Below are 22,364 nucleotides of genomic sequence, written 5' to 3' on the forward strand. Positions count from 1 at the left end.
TCACTTTACCTTTTGGTTCTCTCACTCTGAAAAGCAGGGCAAATGACCTACCTCACACCTGTGTTGGAGAGCTCTGACTTGTGAATTTCTGTGTTTCTGAGAATTAAGAAGCTAAGCAAAGGCAAAATGTTATGTAACCAATATCCACTATTCACCTAAAGATGCTTTGAGTTTACAGATCAACCTATTGTGCTTGGAACAATGTTGCTTTAATTTTAATACCATTTTTGTTGTTTTATAGCACTTACGGGGTTTTTTTTTTTTTTTTTTTTTTGAAGCCTCAGAATTCTGTTCTTTTAGTTCTCACTGCTATATGTTCACTGTCAGTAGGATACATTCCCTCCTTCTCCCTAGAGATACTTAATGCTTTTCAATTCTTTACTAATCTGCAGTTATGCAACAATCACACTTCAGGTGAGAAAACTGCCTTCCATTGAAATTGTTGCCAGGAAAGACATATCTGCATCTGCTCTGGGATGACGCATGATACGTACTCGGAGCTTGACGTGTGTCCTCTTGCGTAGCCATTTCTCTCGTGGATTGGAGGGGCTTAGTGTTGCAGGGTCCAAGCTGTCATTTTCCTTGACATTCACATTTTCATACCTCATCACCTGAAATGAGATTAATGTTATAACAAATGATGGGCAGCCACTAGATTGTGGGGGAGGAGTAAGCACAGTGCTGCAACAGTTTAGTTGTGTTCCCCAGATCATCTGGTAAGAGTACGCTAGAGAAATGGGTAATCGGATCAGGAATATTAATGTACCTGCATTTCATTCACCTTAAGTGTCAAGCAAGCAGAGGATAGTTATTGTATCTGCACAGTGCAGGTCTGCAGCTCATTGTATTGTTTTCCATTCACAATGAAGCAAATTTATTCCTGCTTCAGACTCAAATCCTCACAACCCACAGAAGCCAGAGTAAACAGTGGGAGTGTTACATAAGGATCGGGGACAGTTGCATCCTCTCCTCCTGGGCTGTGAAGCCATCCACAAAGCAGTCGCATGGTAGCTTATGGACCATAGTAGCATTTGCTGCAACCTTCCCCTTTCCTTGATGGGCCTGGTGGCCCTCTCCCTGACCCCACTTGCACTGGCTTTCCGCACCTAGCCCCCATGCGAGTAGTTCCACGTATTAGGTCCATATGCAGTAGCATAACAACAAAGATGCCAGCACCAATTCAGTCCAGTGGTTGAACATGCAAAGCTTGATTAAAATACAAGTCTAGCCATACTCCCATATGATCTAAATGTCAGCACCCAACAGGGAGCTACTGTGCTCTCTGTGGTTCTAAAGGAACAGTCTACAAACTTAAACAAGAGAAGGTTGGTACTCTGACTGGCGACCGATGGACCATGGATAGCATGAGGTTACTTCTGTGTAAATGAGCAACTGGCTCACCAAGCATAAACCTTCAGTTCAGCCTCCTGCACAAGCTAATGTGAAATGGCTGCTGTTGACTATTTCAGCCTCCATATGGATATCGTAACACTCCTTCAACCTGGTGTCCAAGATTCCCTCCTGATGGGCACTTAATAGAGAGGAGCCAAACCCAGAACATTTTAAGTCAATCTGATGTCCCCAGCCTGGTTCACACTGAAATGGAAAAGTGCCTGTTGAGATTGAGATGTCCCAGCTGCCTAGAAGAGATGGGCGCCCAACTTGCTTAGGCAGTTTTGAAAATCTCAGCCTCGCTTTTGTTTTAAATGTATATTTATATGCACATTAGTGAGATCCGCAGACCTGCCAGTGCAGCCGCTGCTGTCTCAAAGAAAGGTCCTCCGAGTAAAAGCCCCACGGCTTTCAACTGGAATTACGGGCCTAACAGATTTACAAAAGCACTGAAGCAGGTTAGGCACCTATCTGAAACTTTAGGCACCTAAATACCAGTGTAAATCTGGCCCTAAGTGACTTGTTTAAAGTCACACAGGAAACGGAATTAAACCTAGGTCTCTGAGACTCCAATTCAGTGTTCACCACAAAGCCAGCATTCCTTTCCAATCCAGGCTAAGCAGCCATTTACTTGTAGTGCTATGTTTCTGAGACAGTTGTTCCAATGGATTGGTTCCTTGCCTGTGTCAAAGTACATCAACAATCTCAGCAGGATCACCTGAAGAAACATCTATAGTTATTGGAACAACTGACTAACCAATTAATTGTCCACTGTTTTTTACCTCACCCGCTTCACAGACAGAGGGGTTATGTTGAGAAGTGACAGGAAGAGCACTGGAGAGATGAGGTGGGTGAGGTAATATCTTTTATTGGACCAATTTCTGCTGATGAGAGAGAGAGAAGCTTTCGAGCTCCCACAGAGCTCTTCTTCAGGAATGGTACTGATCGACTTTGCCATCTCCCTCTCAGGATAGGGCTTTAATGGAACCATTGAAGAGCACTCAGTCTTGACATTTATAAAATATAATGGGTCATGAGCAGAGAGAAGGGCATTGCAAAGGTGGGGGCAGAGGATGAGGGGTGTTTCTCCTCTAATATTTAGAGGTATGAGAGGAAGGAAAATATCTTTTCATAGAAAATGACATGGTAACATTCAGCCCACAATGATTTTTTTTTTCTCCACATAAAGACAGCCAAGTCTTGCTGACTTTCCTCACATGGATAAACCTACTGGAGTTCTAGGGACTACTTGTATGAGTCAAGACAGACCTGATTTGGCTTGGGAAGCCTTTCACCTGAAGTTTACATCTGTGCTACTTGTTGTCTTAACTTGCTTAAAATCTTATGGGGAAAACGAACAGGAAAATCAAATTTGCTAATGGAAAGATAAATACGTTTCTAAAGCCAAGTACAAGCAGACCTGGGTAACCCATGATTGGCTTTACTCTATACGAGTGACTGTCTAACAGGTATAGAGGACTCTGGGGTTTTAGTTTAGACAGGGTATTTATTCACCAGCACAAATCCCATTCACCATGGGCATTGCTCAGTCAAAGACAATTTGGCTCTACAGAACGTTCATTAACCTGAATCTGTACAGAGGCAGAGCGAACAAGTTGTACCTGTATTACCTAGTCATTTACACAGTGCTGTAAATCTACATGGTCCTTCAGAGACATGGCCCCTGCCCCTGAAAAGCTTATAATCAACTTACACAAGAAAAATCACATACACAGGTCAAGACACAGCACAACAGCTCAACTGCGCGCTGGGGGACCCTGAGGAGGAGAAGGTAGGAAGAATTGCTTGGAGAGAAGTAGGAATAGGGAGGGATTTGAAAGAAGAAAGGAGAGGGTGCTTGATAGAAGAGGGAAGAGCATGCCATGATAAAAAGTGCATAAAGTCCAAAGCTGGAGAAGAAGAGGGAGGGAGCAGTAAGACACAAGCACTGGAAATCAGAACAAATTGTGTGTATGTGTCTGTGTCTGCAGAGCTGAAAATCAGGGACCTGAATTCTATTACTTGAAGAATTATTTTCTAAAAATAAAATTCTGAATGTGACCACTTCTCCGCTTTAAGGAGAGCAGCAAATCTATTATTCCTTTAAATGGAGATTTGTTTTGTTTAATGGGTAAATTTTGCTTTTAACTGACTGATGATACTGTTTCTAGCAAAGTTTACTTAAAAACTGGCCTTGAGAATTCCACTGTGGAGAGAGCCTCTGACCATTTATTGCCAAGTTTGTGCTGAAATCCTCAGAAAGATATCTGCATAACCTCTTAAATCTGTCTACCTTAGGTGTTTCTAAGGGGCCCATTACCTTAATCTCTAAGCATCGAACGGGGAAGTTATGAATACTGGATCTAAGCCCCTGATTTTAAGCGCAAAGGGTGATGGATGATATGCTTGTATGAACTTTGCCAAAAAAGCATGAGTTACATTGAAGTTTGCAGTATCTGATAGATTGTTTTGCTAGGCACAGACTGTGTATATGCATGTACCTACACACACCCATATCCACAATGTGCACAAGCGTGTCATGCATAATTTTCAAACCACTCAGACATTCTGGGAATCAGACTCTGAATCAAACCTTGAATAGCAGTGGGTTCGTATTTCATTAATGGTGCGGGGGGAGGGGAGGCAGAGTGAAAAATAAATGGAGACACTACTAGGAACGTGGGGGAAGGTAAAAGAGGAGGCAGAAAAAATTGAGTATTGAAAAACAAATAGCATATACAGGATGTCTACCTCTCGCAGCTTAGCTTTGGAATGGAAGTTTTCTTCTATTCTTAGTGCATAACACCAGTTAAAAGAAGATAGGCTTGTGGAAAGAAACTGAATCAGCATGCATGGGGGAGGGGAACATTTGACCTGGGGGAGGAAGGTTTACAAACCCCCAGATTAGAGGGTCTTCAAAAGTTGAACTCTGAGGTTTTTTGATCTCAAATACACGTAATGGCTATGCAGAATGTATAGAAAGAGTAAATTATAAGGGTAAACACAAGAAACACTTCCCTCTTCTGTTCAGAGATGGTAAGTGTGTGAAAGTCTTTCCATTGACTTCAAGATTGAGATTGGCTTTAGACTGAGTCCAAGATGTATCTATATTACAGCTGTCCTCTGTCCTGGAATAAGGAACATGATAATGACAAGTTTAACGGTCACTGGTTTCTTGTGAAAATGCACAGGATTCTGTTCAAATGAAATGGCATGAAGTTACTAAATCAGTGTAAGCTGTAGATATTTTTAGGTTCCTTCTTGATAGGCAAATGATAGACTGATGAGGACACTTCCTACTCAACTTAAGGACCCATTGAAAAAGGTGACTGTTGAAGAAGAAAACAAAACCTTTTTCCAGATCTTGGCACCAGTGTCCAAGCTAAAGGTCCCCCTCAGTTCTGATAAAAACAGAGTTAATTAAAACAAGTATACATTGATACTGTACAGGGGCAGGAATATATAGGTTTTGACTCAGAATCGGCTGATAAGCTACTGCACCAACTGGAAGCAGATGACTCTTCTGAGAACTTGCATAAGAATTTAGCAATGGACTTTAGTGCTCCATTGACACACAGTTTATTCAACAAAGATTTTGTTACAAATCTGAACGGAAAGTTGGAAATGTGCAATTTTCCATGCAATGGAAGTTTTAAAAAAAACAAACAAAAAACCCCTATTTCAGAAGAACTGAATGGAAGTTTTCAACATGTCTGGCTGGGCAGCTGGGGATCCAGAGAGCTGAGCAGGTAGGCCAGCCAGGCAGTCCAGTAGGTGGGCAGTTGGGGAGCTGGGCAGTCCAGCGAGCCAGATGGGCTGGCAGGAAACCAGACAGGCAGACTCTATAGAAAGTCAACAGACCCCAGTCATCGGCAGGTGGGCTCAAACCTGGGACCTCTGGAGCTATATGCATGAGCCTCTACTGCATGAGCTAAAAGCCAGATAGCTGTTAGCTAAGGCTGTAGAGCAAACTCATTAATCTCTCTTTCTCTAAGTGGTATTGGTGCCACTAGGAGGGACAGAACACCACAACCAGGAGGTGTGAGTGTTACAGCTCTATCAGCTGAATCGACATCCCCAGGGAAAATTTTGGTTCCATCAAATCAGCATTTTTCAGATGCAGTACTCCTCCATCGGAAAAATTTCAACCAGCGCTTGTATTTATACTGTGCTGATCACCATGCAAAGAGCACCTACTCCTCATTTACACTCCTTAGAAAATCCTCTCCCAGGTAAACAGAAGTCAACTTACTCTTGATAAATAAAGGTAAAACACACACATACTAATCACGGGGTCAGACTAATGTCTTGGTCATTCGGGGCCTGTTTTATCAGGAGTCAAAGCTCAGACTCCTCCATGCCCTCCGTATAAACACAATTAGACCAACCTATTATTTCATCCAAAGTACATCAGTGCTGCCTAATATCAACAGCATCTTCTGTTACCAAAGAGTAGCGCTTACAGTGCCATACTGACTATGCAGACAATTCTGATCCAAAAATACAACCTTGATTAAAGCCCAGGAACTTGCACATTAAATTACTATTTGTATCCTTTGTGCCTATTTTTAGATGCCAGCTTATGACAATTCATCTCTTCTTCATTTAATATAGTGCTTTTCATCTTCAAAGAGATTTGTCGATAACTATTCAGCTCTCACTGCCGCTTGTTTTGTATTATCTCCCCTTCCCACCTTTTGGGTGGTACCCTAGGGACGCCAAGCAGAAAGGGCAAATGCCTTCCCAAAGATCAAGGAGGATATGACAAAACTGAGAATGTAACCCACATCTTACTTCCACTCCTGTGCTCTAGCTACGAAAGCATCCTTCTCTTATAGTATATAACAATCATACCTCACCTGCCACTAAAGAGATGACCTCCACCTGAGTTGATAGCAAAATTGAAAACAAAACAGAACAAATGTGAGATGCCCCTGGGAACAGTGCCAGTGCAGGGACTGGAAAGCAGATGTTCCTGACTCCCGGTCATGTGCCTAGACAATGCCTGTTTCTCAGAAAGGATGAATAACTTTTCACCAAACGAAGGTTGCTGTATAGCTTAACATTCAAAGGGGTCGGATACAGATTATTACTGAGTTATCCTTTAGACAGACAGACAGGATAAAATTACCTGTCTTAAAATGAATGCCACAACGTCAGTTGATTCCCAGTAGCTGGCGTGGAAGAGATGAGGCAGGGCCACTGTTGGGAATGCTGTTAGAACATCTGGGCAGTACAGGGCGTAATCTATTCGCTTTGTTCCCCACCATTTGGCAGTAACTGCAAAACAACAAACAAGCAACATGGAACCACGTTTCTAACAGATACCCTGTTAATAATCGCTCTCTTTTTGATTTAGGCAACTTGGTTAAAAAGATTCTCCCAAAATGTAGGTTCCTGTAAAAGACATTATAAAGCCTAATATTAATTGTAATGTTTTCATGAATCAAAAACAGTCTATCATTTGGTTTCAAACAGTTGCTCAAGTGTTTTCAATGCAAATTGTACCATTAGTTGCATGCTGCTTGGGTCAGGGAGCATATTCACAGCTCCCAGCATGATGGGAGCTTGATTCTAACTGAGGGCTTTGCATGCTGCCATCATATAAATGATGATAAGTTATAATGTCTTAAGACCACATACAATGAAACTGACTAGTTTAATGTTGTCACTTTATATTAAGAATTCACTCACAAATAGCTCTTAAAGGGTTAATCATCTCTGAATAATAGATGTTTTCAAAAAGGGTAAATTCATCAATTACAGATTAGTATTGTCCAGCAGGCCAATAGGTTGCTTATAACTATCTATAGCACTTTAAGACACAGGACTTTTGTACATTCTTTGTAAATAAACAAAACTGCATCAAAGAAATACCTGACTATCACCAAATTCTCCTCCCAAATGGGACACCCACAGGGACCCAAACTTTGACTAGTTGCTTGGGTCAAAAAAGGGGTAACAGTATCCAAGATTGGAACATGCTTATAACACCTATTAAAATTTACTCCTTATAAATGACTTAAAAAATACCCTTAATAAAAAGCATGACCTCAATTTAATTACCTTATCTGAGCAAAATGCAAAAAACCCCAACTATATACATGGAGAACATTAACCTGGGTTAATTAAAATTCTAGCTTTTTAGGCTCTTAAATGCACTACTAGTATTCCTGGAAATGGAAGATTCCCTGTTCAAAATAAACCTCCATAGGCCTGAGGCAGATGGAAGGATTGACACTGTATCAGAAATAAACAGCACAAAGCCTCACTCACTACTGGAGATGTTTGCTGATGGCAAGCTCTCTGTCGACCCGGAGGTTTCACTGTTCATGCTGACCAAGCTTGTCCTCCTTGTCTTTCCTTGTGACTGACTCTGCGTGTCTGGAGATTCTGGAGTCTCTGGAGAGGCGGGTCTGACCCTGGAGATGTTCTCAAGAAACAGGGCGCTCTGGTTGTGAAGAGTGTCGGCTGCATGTTTTAAACATGAAAATCAAAGAGAAAACATTGTTTTCTAACAATTTCATTGAGGTCAGTGGGAATTTGCCTGTATAAAGATTATGGGTGAGGTTCCCTCTGGAGAGAGCAAGTACAAGCTAAGGAGCCTATATGAAGGAAGCTACCAACTCCCACTGAAATTCAGTGAGAATTGGCTGCCTTAGGCCTAGATTTTCAAAAGTGACGACGTGATTTTGGATGCCTCCATTTCTGTGACCAGCTACATCTCAAACAGGCCTGATTTTCAGACAGTGGCTGCTTAGTTCTGAGAAAATCTGGCTCCTCTAAGGCAGGGGTTTCTCAACTTTTTTTTTTTTTTCCCAAGCCCTTCCATCCCCACCAACAGGCTATAAAAATTCCATGGCCCACCTGTGCTACAACTAGCAGAGCAATTGCCCAGGACCCCACGCCACAGGGGGCCCCGCAAAGCTAAGTTGCTCGGGCTTCAGCTTTAGCCCCAGCCCCAGGCAGCGGGGCTTGGGATTCGGCTTTTTGCCCTCGGCCTCAGAGAGTTTAACGCCAGCCCTGCTCTCTGGTTTATTTTGCTGAACGCCCTGAAACCTGCTCAAAGCCCCCCAGGGAGCCCCGGACCTCTGGGTGAGAACCGTTTCTCTAAGGTATCTCCAACTGGGCACCCAAAAATTGAGGCATCCAAAAATCACTAATCAGATCTGCATATCTTGGCTTAACTCCCTTCGGCTCCTTCGCAAAGCCTAATTCCTTAATTGCCTAATTCCTTAAAATAAGACTTAAGTGAGTCATACGGTGCATAGGCCTCATGCTGGCCCATTCCACAGGGGTGAATTTCACCCTGTTGGATGTGGCACATAGTTAATCAATCAGTGCAAGTGCTACATGCCACTTAGACAATGGTACATTATTATTATTTGCATTGGTATACATGATTCCCTGTAGTTCAGGAAGATAGGGACAGTCTCACACTCAGTGGATTTTGGGCTTCCTCCCCCCGTGTTTTCCACTCCAATTTTAGTTTTAAAGTTTATTAAATCACAAAGATACCTTTTTCCAATGGAAAAAATGAAACTCTTGTTATTAAATTAATGGAATCCTGATGGTCATTCATTGACTGTGAAAGATTCATGTGAGCATCTTTCTTCGAGATTGAATTTTCTGACTCATCTCATACGCTCCAACTTATTGCATTAACGTCCATTAGCTTTGCCCAAATACCGCCTGATTTCCCACCAAAAATAAATGATTGCAAATAAAAGGAAGTGCGACGGAAGTAAACAGGTTTAAGGAATCCTCTCTAGGTGCAATAAAAAAACATGAGCAAGTGGTTTTACTGCTGACCTATTCCAACTGAGAAGTAGTTGAAACTATATTTTCAGCCTATACAAGAATAGTAAAATGTCTGATACCAAAATCGTTACCCGAAAATAAAAGAAGCAGGTTTCTTTCTACATATCTCACTACTTTAATTGCTCTGTTTGATTGCTGCAGAGTGCGCATCCTAATAGTCCCAGTTGGAAAGCTAAATACGAAATAGCCAAAATGTTGTGACATCTATTAGACATATGCCTTCCCGATTTGTATATGTCTGTGCACACAGGCAAGTTTTTGCACAAATTATTACAGGGCTAAATACGGACAGCACAATAGGACTGCTTTGAAAATGATGAAATATGTTATCTTTCCAGGCCCTATTGATAAGATTATGGAAGGGATGGTATGATGGGATAGCCTAATTTTGGCAATTAATTCATCTTTGACTATTAGTGGTAAATATGCCCAATGGCCTGTGATGGGACACTAGATGGGGTGGGATCTGAGTTACTACAGAGAATTCTTTCCTGGGTATCTGGCTGGTGAGTCTTGCCCACATGCTCAGGGTTTAGCTGATCGCCATATTTGGGGTCGGGAGGGAATTTTCCTCCAGGGCAGATTGGCAGAGGCCCTGGGGTGTTTTCACCTTCCTCTGCAGCGTGGGGCACGGGTCACTTGCTGGAGGATTCTCTGCACCTTGAAGTCTTTAAACCACAAGTTGAGGAATTCAATAGCTCAGACATAGGTCAGGGGTTTGTTACAGGAGTGGTTGGGTGAGATTCTGTGGCCTGCGTTGTGCAGGAGGTCAGACGAGAAGTTCATAATGGTCCCTTCTGACCTTAAAATCTACGAGTCTATTGAAGTCAACGGGAGTTTCACCCTCAGATTATCTAGGCAGTACCAATACGTGGAAGAGCAAGGTGTAGGAGACTGACATTATTCCTGTGATGTTGATTTCTTTATTCCCCTGATACTATCAAACCAATTCTGTAATGGTGTAACAGTGATGCTTTAGAGACTGTGGACTGTAGGCATGTCTGTTACATACAGAATTCTTGCTTCTTTGTGACTCCTGTAAAAGGACTGGCCAACTACCAATGGACAGTTTGCAGCACAGCCGAGCATGGTTAATGTGTATTTATTTAATAAAATAGACCAACTTCCTCTCCCACCATCCCTACCCCGCAAATATGAAATATAAAAAAAAATAAACCAATTCTGATGGTGCATCTCCCGCATCCTTCGTATGCTGATTGACTTCTTAGATTGTAAACTGTTTGGAGCAGATACCATTTCTCCTTCTATGTGGACAGTGCTTAATATTGTGGGCATTACCAGAATACAAATAAGTAATAACAGTCACACTTTAAATTAAGGATACATTTATAAGTCGCTTATAAAGACAAAATTTATTAAAACATCTACGAATCATGTGTCAAGGATCGTTAAGGCCAACAAGTCAATAGATTGCTTATCACAATGGCTTATAACCATGTACAACACCTTCTAGTGATGTTCTTGTAACCATCTATAACACATACTACCCAGGTCTGTAACATGCTCATAACATTTATCAACTATTTATAAATGTGCCATTAATATGAAGTGTGACCAATAACACTTTCTTTAAAGTGGCTTGTCCATCTTGAATACACATATGAAGGGCAGGCATCTTAAGGTGGTTACAGTACCAGCTACAAAGTGTTAAAGCACAACTGGTAACCAATTGGATGGGATGTACGGTAAGGGAGGAACGCTGATCAAGAGCAGACAAGGCGGGCAGAACCTGCCTTGTTTTTCAATGGACATCACAAACCCCTAGTGATATTGGCAAGAGGAGAAAATGGGACTCAGTCCAGAGAACAGAGCAATGGAAGCAGAATGGTTCATTGCACTGGGTCTCAACCTATTTACCATTGCGGGCCGCATATGTGTTACGTGGGCCGCATCCACACAATATATACACTATCTGTATGGCCCTGAGGTTGTCACATGGGCTGCAGCGTTGTGCTGGTTGGGTCACAAATAGCCCACAGGCTGCGGGTGGGGAACCACTAGTCTATTGCAAAGGGAACTTGACAGGGATTCAGGAGACCCGAATTCTGTTCCTGGCTCTGACGTGTTGTGTGACTTTGGGCAAGTTACTTCTCCTCCCACCAGGGCCGGCTCTAGGCACCAGCAAAACAAGCTGGTGCTTGGGGTGGCACATTTTTCGGGGTGGCATGGCCAACACCAGAATTCCGCCCCTAAAAATGTGCCCCGGCTGCCCTAGCTCACCTCCGCTGCAGCCGCCGCTCGCGCACCGCTGCTCCCCCACCCTCCCAGGCTCTTAGGAGAGCCTGGGAGGGAGGGGGAGATCCCGAGTGGCTGCAGCGCGCGAAACAGCTGATTCGCGTGCCACTGCTCCCCCTCCCTCCCAGGCTTGAGAGCCTCGGAGGGAAGGGGAGACTCTGAGTGGCCGCTTCTCCCCCTCCCTCCTAGGCTTCAGAGCCTGGGGGGAGGAGGCAGGGCTGGGGATTTGGGGAAGGGGAGGAGTTGAGGCGAGGCAAGAAAAAAACGGGGGGGGGGGGGGGGGCGCAAAATTGATTTTGCTTGGGGTGGCAAAAATCCTAGAGCCGGCCCTGCCTCCCACTCTGTCTTGTCTATTCAGATTCTCCTTTACCATGTGTTTGTAGAGTGTCTAGCATGGTGGGGCCCAGATCTCATTATTGTCATAGAAATAATACTAACGTGCTGGGTTTGCCTTTCCACATCCAAGTGTCACCAGCTTCCATTGTACTGAACACCACATCTATTTCATCACATTCACACACAGAGGGGAATGCAATGGGGCCTGCCCAAGCAGTCATGATAAGCCCCAGTTTTTAAGGGCATAATAGAATCTCCCCCTAAAAAATGCATCTGAAGCTTAAATTTTCTGTACATTATTGGAACTGATAATGCTTGAAAGAAATGCAGCAGAATGGGTTTCCTGTGAACACACACTGAAACCCTTTGAGAGAGTCTGGTTTATTTTGATTTCAGCCCGAACATCTCAACCGGAAGAGACAGCAACCAAACCCTATTACAATTGAGCCAGGGAAAGCAATTAAAGTCTAGCACCAAATAATGGAAGATGAGGTTTGGAGAGAATATGCTGAATTGTAGTTTCCATGGGAACTTCCATGGGTTAAGGGAAGGCTAGAGAATATAAAAAGATGAATAACAACTTTCTTGCTGTTACTGGTCCCAGCAAGCCATCCTGGTGAACCGGATATAAAGTGTGACTTCTAACAGAATGCCTCTATAAAAGGATCTCACAAGAAAACTACAAACATTACTTTATGCAGCGTAGCTATAGCTGTATTGGTCCCAGGACATTAGAGAAACAAGGTGGATGAGGTAATATTTTTCCCTTTGTGGATCTAGCTGTAGTCCTTTTAGGATAACAGTTGGATTTCGATAGAGATAGGAAGTGCTTACTAGGCTTGCTCTATCCACCTGCACTTGAGATGCAGTCCACTGCTAGAAGATATAGCAGATATTAAACTGATTCTACATTTATTCTCCTACCTTTTTAGATATCCTGAATATCATGTTTCCATACCATTCTCCCATACATTTCAAGTATCTCCATTCCTTTCCTTACTGAAATTGCCCTTGATAAATCAATAGCCTAACAAGGTAATCACATCTACATTAGCAACTGTATTGATAGTTGCAGTCAAATGAGTAATCATCAGGAAAAGAAATAGTTCTCAAAGCTAGCCAAGCCCCAGTGACTGTCAAAAATTCATCTGACAAAGGTCAGTCTTGATCACCATTAAACGCAAGGAGACAACTTGGGTTTACTGAAACTCTTAACATATACTTTGCATGTTGCTTGCGAAACAATGGTGGCTCACTGGAATAGTAATAGACAGTAGGAACAGATCAATGCGGGCAGAGATTTGATATGCATATAAGTGATGCCATAAATTAACATTATAAAATTGACCCTCTGAGTGGACTTAGAGATGGATGCTGTTGCCTACTGAAGAGAAAAGGAGATCATCTGCATAAATCTGAGCCACGATTCCTTACGTTATCTGACTCTAAATGGAAAAAATAAATCTGATCAATAGGTCTGAACGTTTCAAGCTTAATCCTGCACACAGTGCAGTAGGTATTAAGTCTTTTATAGTCATTCAGTTAGCAAGAATTGGAAGGTAGCTATAGTAAACTCAGTTTTCACCATGTTCTCCAGCTTGGATTTATCTACATCCTTCCTGTGAGTCACATCATGAAGTTCCCTTTCTGGTGGTAACCACTTCAATTGGGTTTCCAGATTCATTACCTTTTCACATAAAGGCACCAGTTAAGAATGCTAGGTCCACAGCTACAATAGAACCAGTCTCATTTTTAACTATGTTCCAAATCTTCTGAAACAGGATCTGGAGAAGAGTCTCTTTTTTAAGATGAAGGGTTATCAGGAAAGGAAGTTTTGGAAAGCGGTAGAAACATCATGAAATGTATGGGATTAGGCTTCTCTAGAAGGGCCATGAAACCTTTCAGTTTTAAGACTTGCACTTTACATAAAGGATATTGGAAGCTGGTCTGCCACAGGAAGGAAAACTCCATGTAATCAACAGAATGAATCCCATATTCATATAGCACCTTTCATTCCAAAAGATGATCCCAAAGCACTTTTATTTTGTTTAAATTAAATGAGAGGATTTCATCCTTCATTGAAATACAGCTCACTTTGGGGTAAAACATGGCAACAACTTAAGTCTACATAGATTTGAAGCCAGGAGGTGAAGTTGGAGTTTCCAGTTATTCTGGGATTAATGCAAAAAGTTCCATGGAATCTGTTATAATCACAAGAGTTCAGAGACTCTGTTTTACACCTCATGCAACAGACAGCACCTCCAGCTGCACACTGGCCTTGTAAGAACGTTCTGGGAAATGGGTTCAACATGATCCCAGAAAGAAGATCTGCTACTACTAAATCAGCAACACCACACCGTGCAGCATCTGCAAGGTCTCCCCTTCAAGCATTCACTCTATCTGAATCTGCTTAGCTTGAAAGAGCAAATGGGATCACCATGAAAGATAGCAAGGCTGCACTAATACACTATCCTGTATCTTTGCTACCAGTCCTATGGAAGTATTCTATGGGCCAGATATTTAAAGGGATCTTGACATGGTCTCCTTTTTTGGAAGGCACAAGTCCTGCCATTTAGATGTCTACATACCTGATTTGCTAGGACATTTATGTAGAAAGGTGTCTAAATGATAGCATTTGCAGACACTATTCAGTATTGGTGCAGAAACATGCCTATAAAAAGGAATCTGCATTGAGAATCCAGCCCTCTATATTAGCCTGAGAAAAAGTACTTTGGAGTTAGCACATACAGGCTGTAGCTACACTAGACAAATCCAGAGCAGCTTCCAAGGAAGAGCAAAGGATATTAATACAGATGAAGAGATAAATAATAAATAAAAATGAAGAGAGATGCACCTTTGAACAGGGAACTGGATGGGTGAGACGATATTAAACAGCAACTCAAACTATTTGGAGTCTTCTGCACTAAGTAGTGAAATAAAGCCACTGTGAACAGTTGGGGAAGTGTCTGCAGCTGAACCTATTTTCACTGAAAAGTCTCTCAGTCAGACTGCTGCATAATTCATAATCTTGCCCATTGAGCATAGGAATGCTTTACAAATCTTAGATCCAATTTGTGTTATGTTTTATACTGGAGGGAGACAACAGTTGGATAACACAGACTGCCAAAAACCCAAGCAAACACATCTCACCTATCCTAGGAGGCACATCCAACATACTTATAAAAATTTCTGAGGCACACAAAGAATGATCTGGAAAAAGGAGTAAACACTGAGGTGGCAAAAGTTGCAGATGATACAAAACTACTCAAGATAGTTAAGTCCCAGGCAGACTGTAAAGAGCTACAAAAGGATCTTTTTTGCCTGGGCAACAAAATGGCAGATTAAATTCAGTGTTGATAAATGCAGAGTAATGCACATTGGAAAACATAATCCCAACTATACATATAAAATGATGGGGTCTAAATGATGTTACCACTCAGGAAAGATCTTGGAGTCATTGTGGAGAGTTCTCTGAAAACATCCACTCAATGTGCAGTGGCAGTAAAAAAGTGAACAGAATGTTCAGAATCATTAAGAAAGGGATAGATAATAAGACAGAATATATCATATTGCCTCTATATAAATCCATGGTACGCCCACATCTTGAATACTGTGTGCAGATGTGGTCGCCCCATCTCAAAAAAGATATATTGGAATTGGAAAAGATTCAGAAAAGAGCAACAAAAATTATTAGGGGTATGGAACGGCTTCCGTATGAGGAGAGATTAATAAGACTGGGATTTTTTAGCTTGGAAAAGAATCAACTAAGGGAGTATATGGATAGAGGTCTATAAAATCATGACTGGTGTGGAGAAAGTAAACAAGTTTGTGTTATGAGGAGTAAATAACACTTCAACTAGGGGACACCGAATGAGATGAATAGGCAGCAGGTTTAAAACAAACAAAAGGAAGTATTTTTTCACACAACGCACAGTATACCTGTGGGATTCCTTGCCAGAGGCTGTTGTGAAGGCCAAGACTATACCAGGGTTCAAAAAAGAACTAGATAAATTCATGGAGGATAGGTCCATCAATGGCTATTAGCCAGGATGGGCAGGGATGGTGTCCCTAGCCTCTGTTTGCCAGAAGTTGGGAATGGGTGACAAGGTATGGATCACTGGATGATTACCTGTTCTGTTCATTCCCTCTGGGCCACCTGGCATTGGCCACTGTCAGAAGACAGGATACTGGGCTAGGTGGACCTTTGGTCTAACCCAGTATGGCTGTTCTTATGTTCTTAGAGAAGCATGATGGGATATATGATTTCATGCCATTCAGGGGGATATATGTTCCCTTGCTTTGGGATTGCCAATGATTGTCTAAGTACAGAGCAGAACCATGGCAAGATGATCTGCTATGGAGAAATTAATTTCTACATGCAAAGTATTTGGGAATCTGCTTTTTGTTTAAAACACTTTGATCAGCTCTATATCTGACCTTTGCTATCTTATTTCCACCTGACTCATCTCAGCATAGTTAGGGGATTGAATAAAAATACACAATAGCGTCATGGTGGATGGACCTCAATTAGTAGTCTTGTTCAAAGTGGTAAAACTATTCCATTTGGTTTCTTGTTATAATTCCTTTATCCCTGAATACACTTATGTAGGCATCATTTAACTGTAATGAAAAATGTGGCCCAGTTTAACCTTGTTGGGGAAAAGAAATCTATAATTGCAAATGAAAAGCCCTGTTGTGATTTAACTGAGTTTCTCCATGAAATTATTGAAAGTTGACATTAAGCTGTTTGTCAAAGCGACACATTAAGTAATGTTAGGAGAATCAGTATTTTAGCTACTATAAAAAGGTTGACATTAAATCTAGTAACACTTGACTGATAACTAGATTAAAGCATTAACCTCTGTATTATCCATTTAAGTCATTGTGTTTGTTAAATAACCAGTAATGGATGAATGGTAGCGTCCCGTATTAGTACTGTTATTTTGGGTTAATAGATGGAACTCAGTTCATCTGAAGTTTTGTTAAACATATCATTGTTTTCATTGTGAACTGGCATAACTTCAGATTTTCGGTAGCTTCTTAAACATGAAGTTAATCAGGATCAAACCTACCACAGTTTATTTACACCTTGGGCCCAGCACATGGTTTAGCAAACAAGACTGATGTTAGACTTATAGCTATGTTATTGAATGAGGAAAACAGGTTTGCACGGATTTGTGTTCTCATGAATCCAACAGATACAAAACTCTGCCATTTCACTCCATTACCTTCCAAGCTCTGAGTCGCAAATGGCTTTTGAAATATCCTGCTGAGGCTTGAATTTATGTCTGGGATTTGTAACAAAAGGAGAATAAATTGTGGGCGATTAATAGAGTTTTTGCACCATGTTATCAGTTAGAATGTTTCATCTCCGTGTGACTTTTTCCAACCTTGTTTTCCACATGAAATTTTCACAAAGTCAAATATGGCACACTCCCTCCTCTCCACTTTTAGATGGAAAATAGACACTCTCTTAGGAGATATGTGGGATGAGTCAGCTACAAATAATGTAGCACAATGACATCTGAAATACCCATGTACATTTAGGTAAGTGTTTACTGGTAATGTACTTAACTAGGTTTCTGTTGTACCTACGTAGGATTAGTGTTTTTAAAAAGGATTTTGCTCTGTTTTCAGTAGCCAGCCTAACTATTTTATAAAACTGGCTTTGGAGGACTCTTTCATAGTAAACGGGGAATTGTTCACATGCTATAAGTGAACCCACCGCATTCTTCCTAAGATGAACCTGAATCTCAGTTACATTTACGGTAGCTATTAGAGTTAGAGAGGGGGTCTGGTCAAAAACATTCAATCCAAATATTTTCCCCGATGCAAAACTGGGTTTTTAACAAAAAAAAAAAACACACCACACAAAAATTGTTGTGTCTGCTGTTCTCAAAAATGGATTTTTCATCAAAACCCCCAAAATGTTTAGTTTTAATATTTTTTTTACAATTTCTTTTTTCATTTTTGTCAGCACTTTCCACACTAAAAAATCCTGAAGTAGACAGACACCTAAGTTGCAGTAAGAGTACATGAAAGAGGGGGCTGTGAAGTGGCACAGAGAGAGCAGAAAAGCATACCTTTAGGAACCCTATGTCTATAACTACCGAGTAAAGCAATACCCCTCCTGCCCTAAAGTTATCTGACTATCGGTATGCTGGCTGTATCTGTATCTAAAATCCTCTTGAACAGAGTAGCTGAAGAGCTCAAGAGACCAATGGGGTAGGAGCGGTGAAATCCAAGCAATACAATATGAAATCTTTATCATACCTAACTGGTGTGATCTTCCATCTCCCAGTGGAAATCTCTGGTACCTTGGGACATTAAATGGAGGCAAGAGGTGGAATTTTTTCTCCAACAATGGCTCAAGCCTGGAGGCAGAGGGATCAGCAGAGTGAAAGAAACTGTACACTTGGCTGCAAGCTGGACGGACCTGGCACACTGGAACGAGAGAGAGAAAGAGAGAGAAATCAGCATTGCATCTTTATGGGTTGCTCACATATCTTTCGAGAGGTCTAGGTGTGGGTGTGATTAAATATACAGTCCCTTCAATTCTACAAACAAACAATAGCCCAAGCTATATATACACAGTCAAAAGGCAGGAGATTCTTCAACTAAATTGTTTCATACTCCTTTGGCGATGAAATGAGCTTTGCTGAAAGGTAATTTTGCAAAGGGATCACAGTCTGAGAAATAGGCAACCTGCTGAGGCTAAGGCCAGCCTTTGAAATCAATTGAAGCCAGAAAGTCAATAAAGTTTTAAAACCTTCTAAATATATTATCGAACATTGCACCTACAAAAGCACGAGGCATCCTCTGCTTGGAATATTTGAAGGCAAAACTATTTGATGGGCACATTAAATCGGGAGGATTGAAATGGAGATGAAAGCTGGAGTGGGTATGTGAAGCAAGGCAGCTTCAGAAGTCAATTTCTTGAAGTTAATGCATAAAATGAAACTGCACACATTAAAACAGGAGAGCGTGGCTTGTAATATTTGCCGGAGAGAGGCAGCTACTGAGAAATTCAGACAGCAATTGTAAATGGATGTTCGAAAATCACCTGCTCGCTCAGCTAATGAGGCACCCTTTCAATTGGATGTTCAGCACTGAGATAGAGACATCTCCTGTACTCAAATGAGTGATCATAGACGGCTGCGGGGGTCTGTAAACCAGCAGGTGTAGTCACTTCCCATCTAACCAAACTGCATTTGGATCACTGTGAACCTCTCCAGCATTAGCAGATCAATCCATTATGGGATAATTACGCTAATAGACTTAGTATATTACAGCAGCACAAATATGTTACAACAGTCAATTCATTAACTGTAGGAGTAAAGAACGGATTAAAGTACTTATAACAGATGTTTGGGAATATTATGCAGGCTCCCACTGAACTCCAGATGAGCAGGATCAGTCCCTTCATGTTTTCCAAACTGCTGTGCAATAGAATAATCTCTAAACTCTTTTCGGTTACAGTTTATTACTGTTCTCTTGCACTGATCCTATCAAACTGATAACACGCATTGTGCTTTTCTTTAAGGCTCATTTGTTTGTGCAACATTATTCTTGAACATCATCCAAGTTCTGGTGGTGTAAACACCACGGGGGGCAGGGAGGAAGCAAATTGTTTTGGGGGCACTCCATCACCCCATCATCTTTAAAGTATTTATTGTCACAACCCACCTGGGAGGTAGGGAAGTGCCATTATCTCCATTTGATAGATGGGGAATTGAAGCATAGAGGCAAAGGCCCAGATCCTCAAAGGTATTCAGGCCCTTAACTCCCGCAGTGACTTTCTCTAGGTCAAACAAGGAGTCTGTAGTGGAGCAGGTACTTAAACACAGGTCCCCAAATCCCAGGCTAGCATCCTTATCACTAGACCATCCTTACCTCATCTCGTATCAGTTTTAACAGTCAAGATGAAAGATTCCCACATTTCCCACTTCCTTCTGAAAGGATTCCCAATGAAATAGGGCAGTGGTTCTCAACCATCTTTGAACTGTGACTCCATCTTACAGAAGAATATTGTTTGTGTATCTTCCCTCACCCCACAGTCTGGGACACATCTTCCAGAAAGAGAATGGAATTAGGGTTGAGAATCCAGCCCCATGTTGCAGAAATAGGCCTTAGGCTGCTTTTACCCGGAGGGGGAAACCCATATGCCAGACGGATTGTTAACTTGAGAACTACTCTGAAGGAATCTGCTTACACTCAATTACTCTGTGTTGCAGGGTTTTCTGATGGAGCTTGTCCTGAGGAGAGGGCTCCTAAGACAACAGGCTCAAATTAGAGAAGGCAATAAAAACAACACATAGGCTCACTATCATTCTCAAAAGTTTCATATGGTGACAGCCGACGTGTTCAGCCAGCCGCTGGATAAAATGTGATGCACTTTGGCTCAGGCACCGCACATTCCTCAGCCACATGTGCTCTTTGGGAGAGGAATGAAAGAGTTAAGTTGGAAAACACTGAAGCTTGACAGGCTTTGTAAGCCCCCCTGCTGCTATATGGGCTTTGAAAATCCATGCCATATAAGCTGCAAGTCTAATTGGCATTTAGGACCAAATGATGGTACCAGTCAAGACAATGGCACCATGATCTGACCCTTAAAGAATCCCCATGGACAATCAATATGACGACAGACTGTAGCATTAGCTTATGGTATTTATTCACTTTATACAGGCAGGACGCTGTGCCAGGAACAGCAGGGCAGAATGTTCAGACATACTCGGTAGCCTCCTCATCAGTTCTCCGGGTAATGAGAAAATAAATTTTTAAGTGTTCTTATCAAGAACAGGCTGTTAAAAATAATCACTCATGAAGGTTTCCATTCACGAAGGTGTCTAAGCAAAAGCATGTCCGTTGCTAGGCATTTACCTCCCAGAGCTGGGGCCCAAGTTCTGAAACGATGTCTAAACTGCACCAAGCACCTATCAACTATACTTCCTAAGTTGGACCACATTCAACTTAAACCAGATTTCTGTTCAGTCAGGCTAACCTGAATTAAACAGCCAAACCACATGTGACCTCAAATAAGCTATCAAAGCGTCATCTTGTCAGTTAGCCTCTGTTTAGACAGGTGCAGTTGACTGCAGCCCTAAAAAGTAGGCACCTATTCGGCGTATGGCTTGTGCCTGCAAGTCAGATAGGTGGTCACCACCGTACGGCGGCCTCTGCATTTGGAATTCACAGAAATGGGTAAGCATCTACTTTATAGGTGAATCCATTGCATGGGCAGAAGCCAGCAGGCAACAACAATGGCCACTACTGAAAAATTTGCCCCAATCAGGCATCTCCAAGAGCGAATGTGTTGGGTGCAAGGAGTAGAAAGTAGCTCATGGATTCATTGACAAATTTCTAAAATACAGTGTAGGCTTTAAGTTCACCCCTTTCTTTTACTGACCTCTCTAGTTCATCTGGAGGAAAAAAAAACTATTCTCCTGAGTTGTATGTCATGGAGATGCAGATCCTGTACTCTGGGATCTTATCCTCTGGGAGTGGGAGGAGATAATCAGAGTGTTTGCTAAAGACACTCTTTCCCCCTTCCCATTAGTACCTGAATATGGGCTACTCATTAACCTATCAGATGTTTTATGTATTACTTACTGCATATCATTTGCCTATATTACTAAAGTGTAACTGAATGTGTAACCTTATCTGATACATTCTGGTTCTGTTTCCTCTGTCCATTTTTTATGCTCCCTGTGTGAATGTTTGAGGGAGCATAACTGGATTGTAAGGATTAATTAATACTTACAAAATGGCTGCCGTGTTTCTATAATTGCCATTTTTGGGTCTTTTTAAAAAAAATTGTAGTTCTTTGAACATTTTGAAAGCATGACAAGCTAAAACTCGGTGCAAAGCTTTCACTGTCCTTAAGAGATTGTCTGTAGTACTCCAAGTAGAGGATCCAGTAGAAAATTTTGCTAGTCCCTACATAGTTTCTGGTCACTGACATTATTTTGGGAAGACCATGAGATGTATCCATTTCAGCAGTTCTATTGATTGAGTTCCAAATACTTAATGAGGCAACTAGCTAAAGTAATTGGTCAGCTTTAGATGAAAAAAGTTACCCATAAAGCTCTGAGGCCACGGTCTGCATGCTGAGAAGAGTGTGAGTGCTAGAGAATATCAAACTTTGGGAAAGCTTTGATGGACTAGAAAACCCTGAATGAGGAATATAGAAGGTGGAAGAGTATGAAATTGAGCTGTAAATGATTTGTGATTTAGAGGATGAGAACTGTGACTAGACAATTGGAAGAGCAAAGAAAGAACTAACTGCAGGAGAGGACATTAAAAATTGCTATGGAGTGTCAGGGGAATGTTGAATGGGGGGGGGTGGGAGAGGGAAAATAGAAGACCCCTTTAAAGGATAGCAAAAATTGGAACCAAAGTTCACTTTTTAGCTAGATTCCTACTGCCACAGAAGAAAAATCAACATTCAAAGCTAGGATCCCTGAGCACATGACAGATGTTATATATATATTGTGTGTATACATTATACAGCATCCCACTACGCCACGCGGTCCCATTCTGCAGCAGGAAATACACAATCC

General features: G+C 41.7%; 1 protein-coding gene across 1 annotated transcript in view; it reads right to left on the bottom strand.

Moving 5' to 3' along the window:
* The window catches only part of PITPNM3 (PITPNM family member 3), a 361,048-nt gene that overhangs the window by 21,377 nt on the left and 317,307 nt on the right, over positions 1-22,364 (bottom strand). Inside the window, exons 11-14 of the mRNA XM_054008467.1 lie at positions 18,079-18,249; positions 7,669-7,863; positions 6,524-6,672; positions 495-611 (exon numbers count right to left, since the gene is read on the bottom strand). Coding sequence (XP_053864442.1) covers positions 495-611; positions 6,524-6,672; positions 7,669-7,863; positions 18,079-18,249 — 632 coding nt within the window. The remainder of the gene's footprint in view (positions 1-494; positions 612-6,523; positions 6,673-7,668; positions 7,864-18,078; positions 18,250-22,364) is intronic.

This window comes from Malaclemys terrapin, chromosome 18, assembly GCF_027887155.1.
Source record: "Malaclemys terrapin pileata isolate rMalTer1 chromosome 18, rMalTer1.hap1, whole genome shotgun sequence".
Lineage (NCBI taxonomy): Eukaryota > Metazoa > Chordata > Testudines > Emydidae > Malaclemys > Malaclemys terrapin.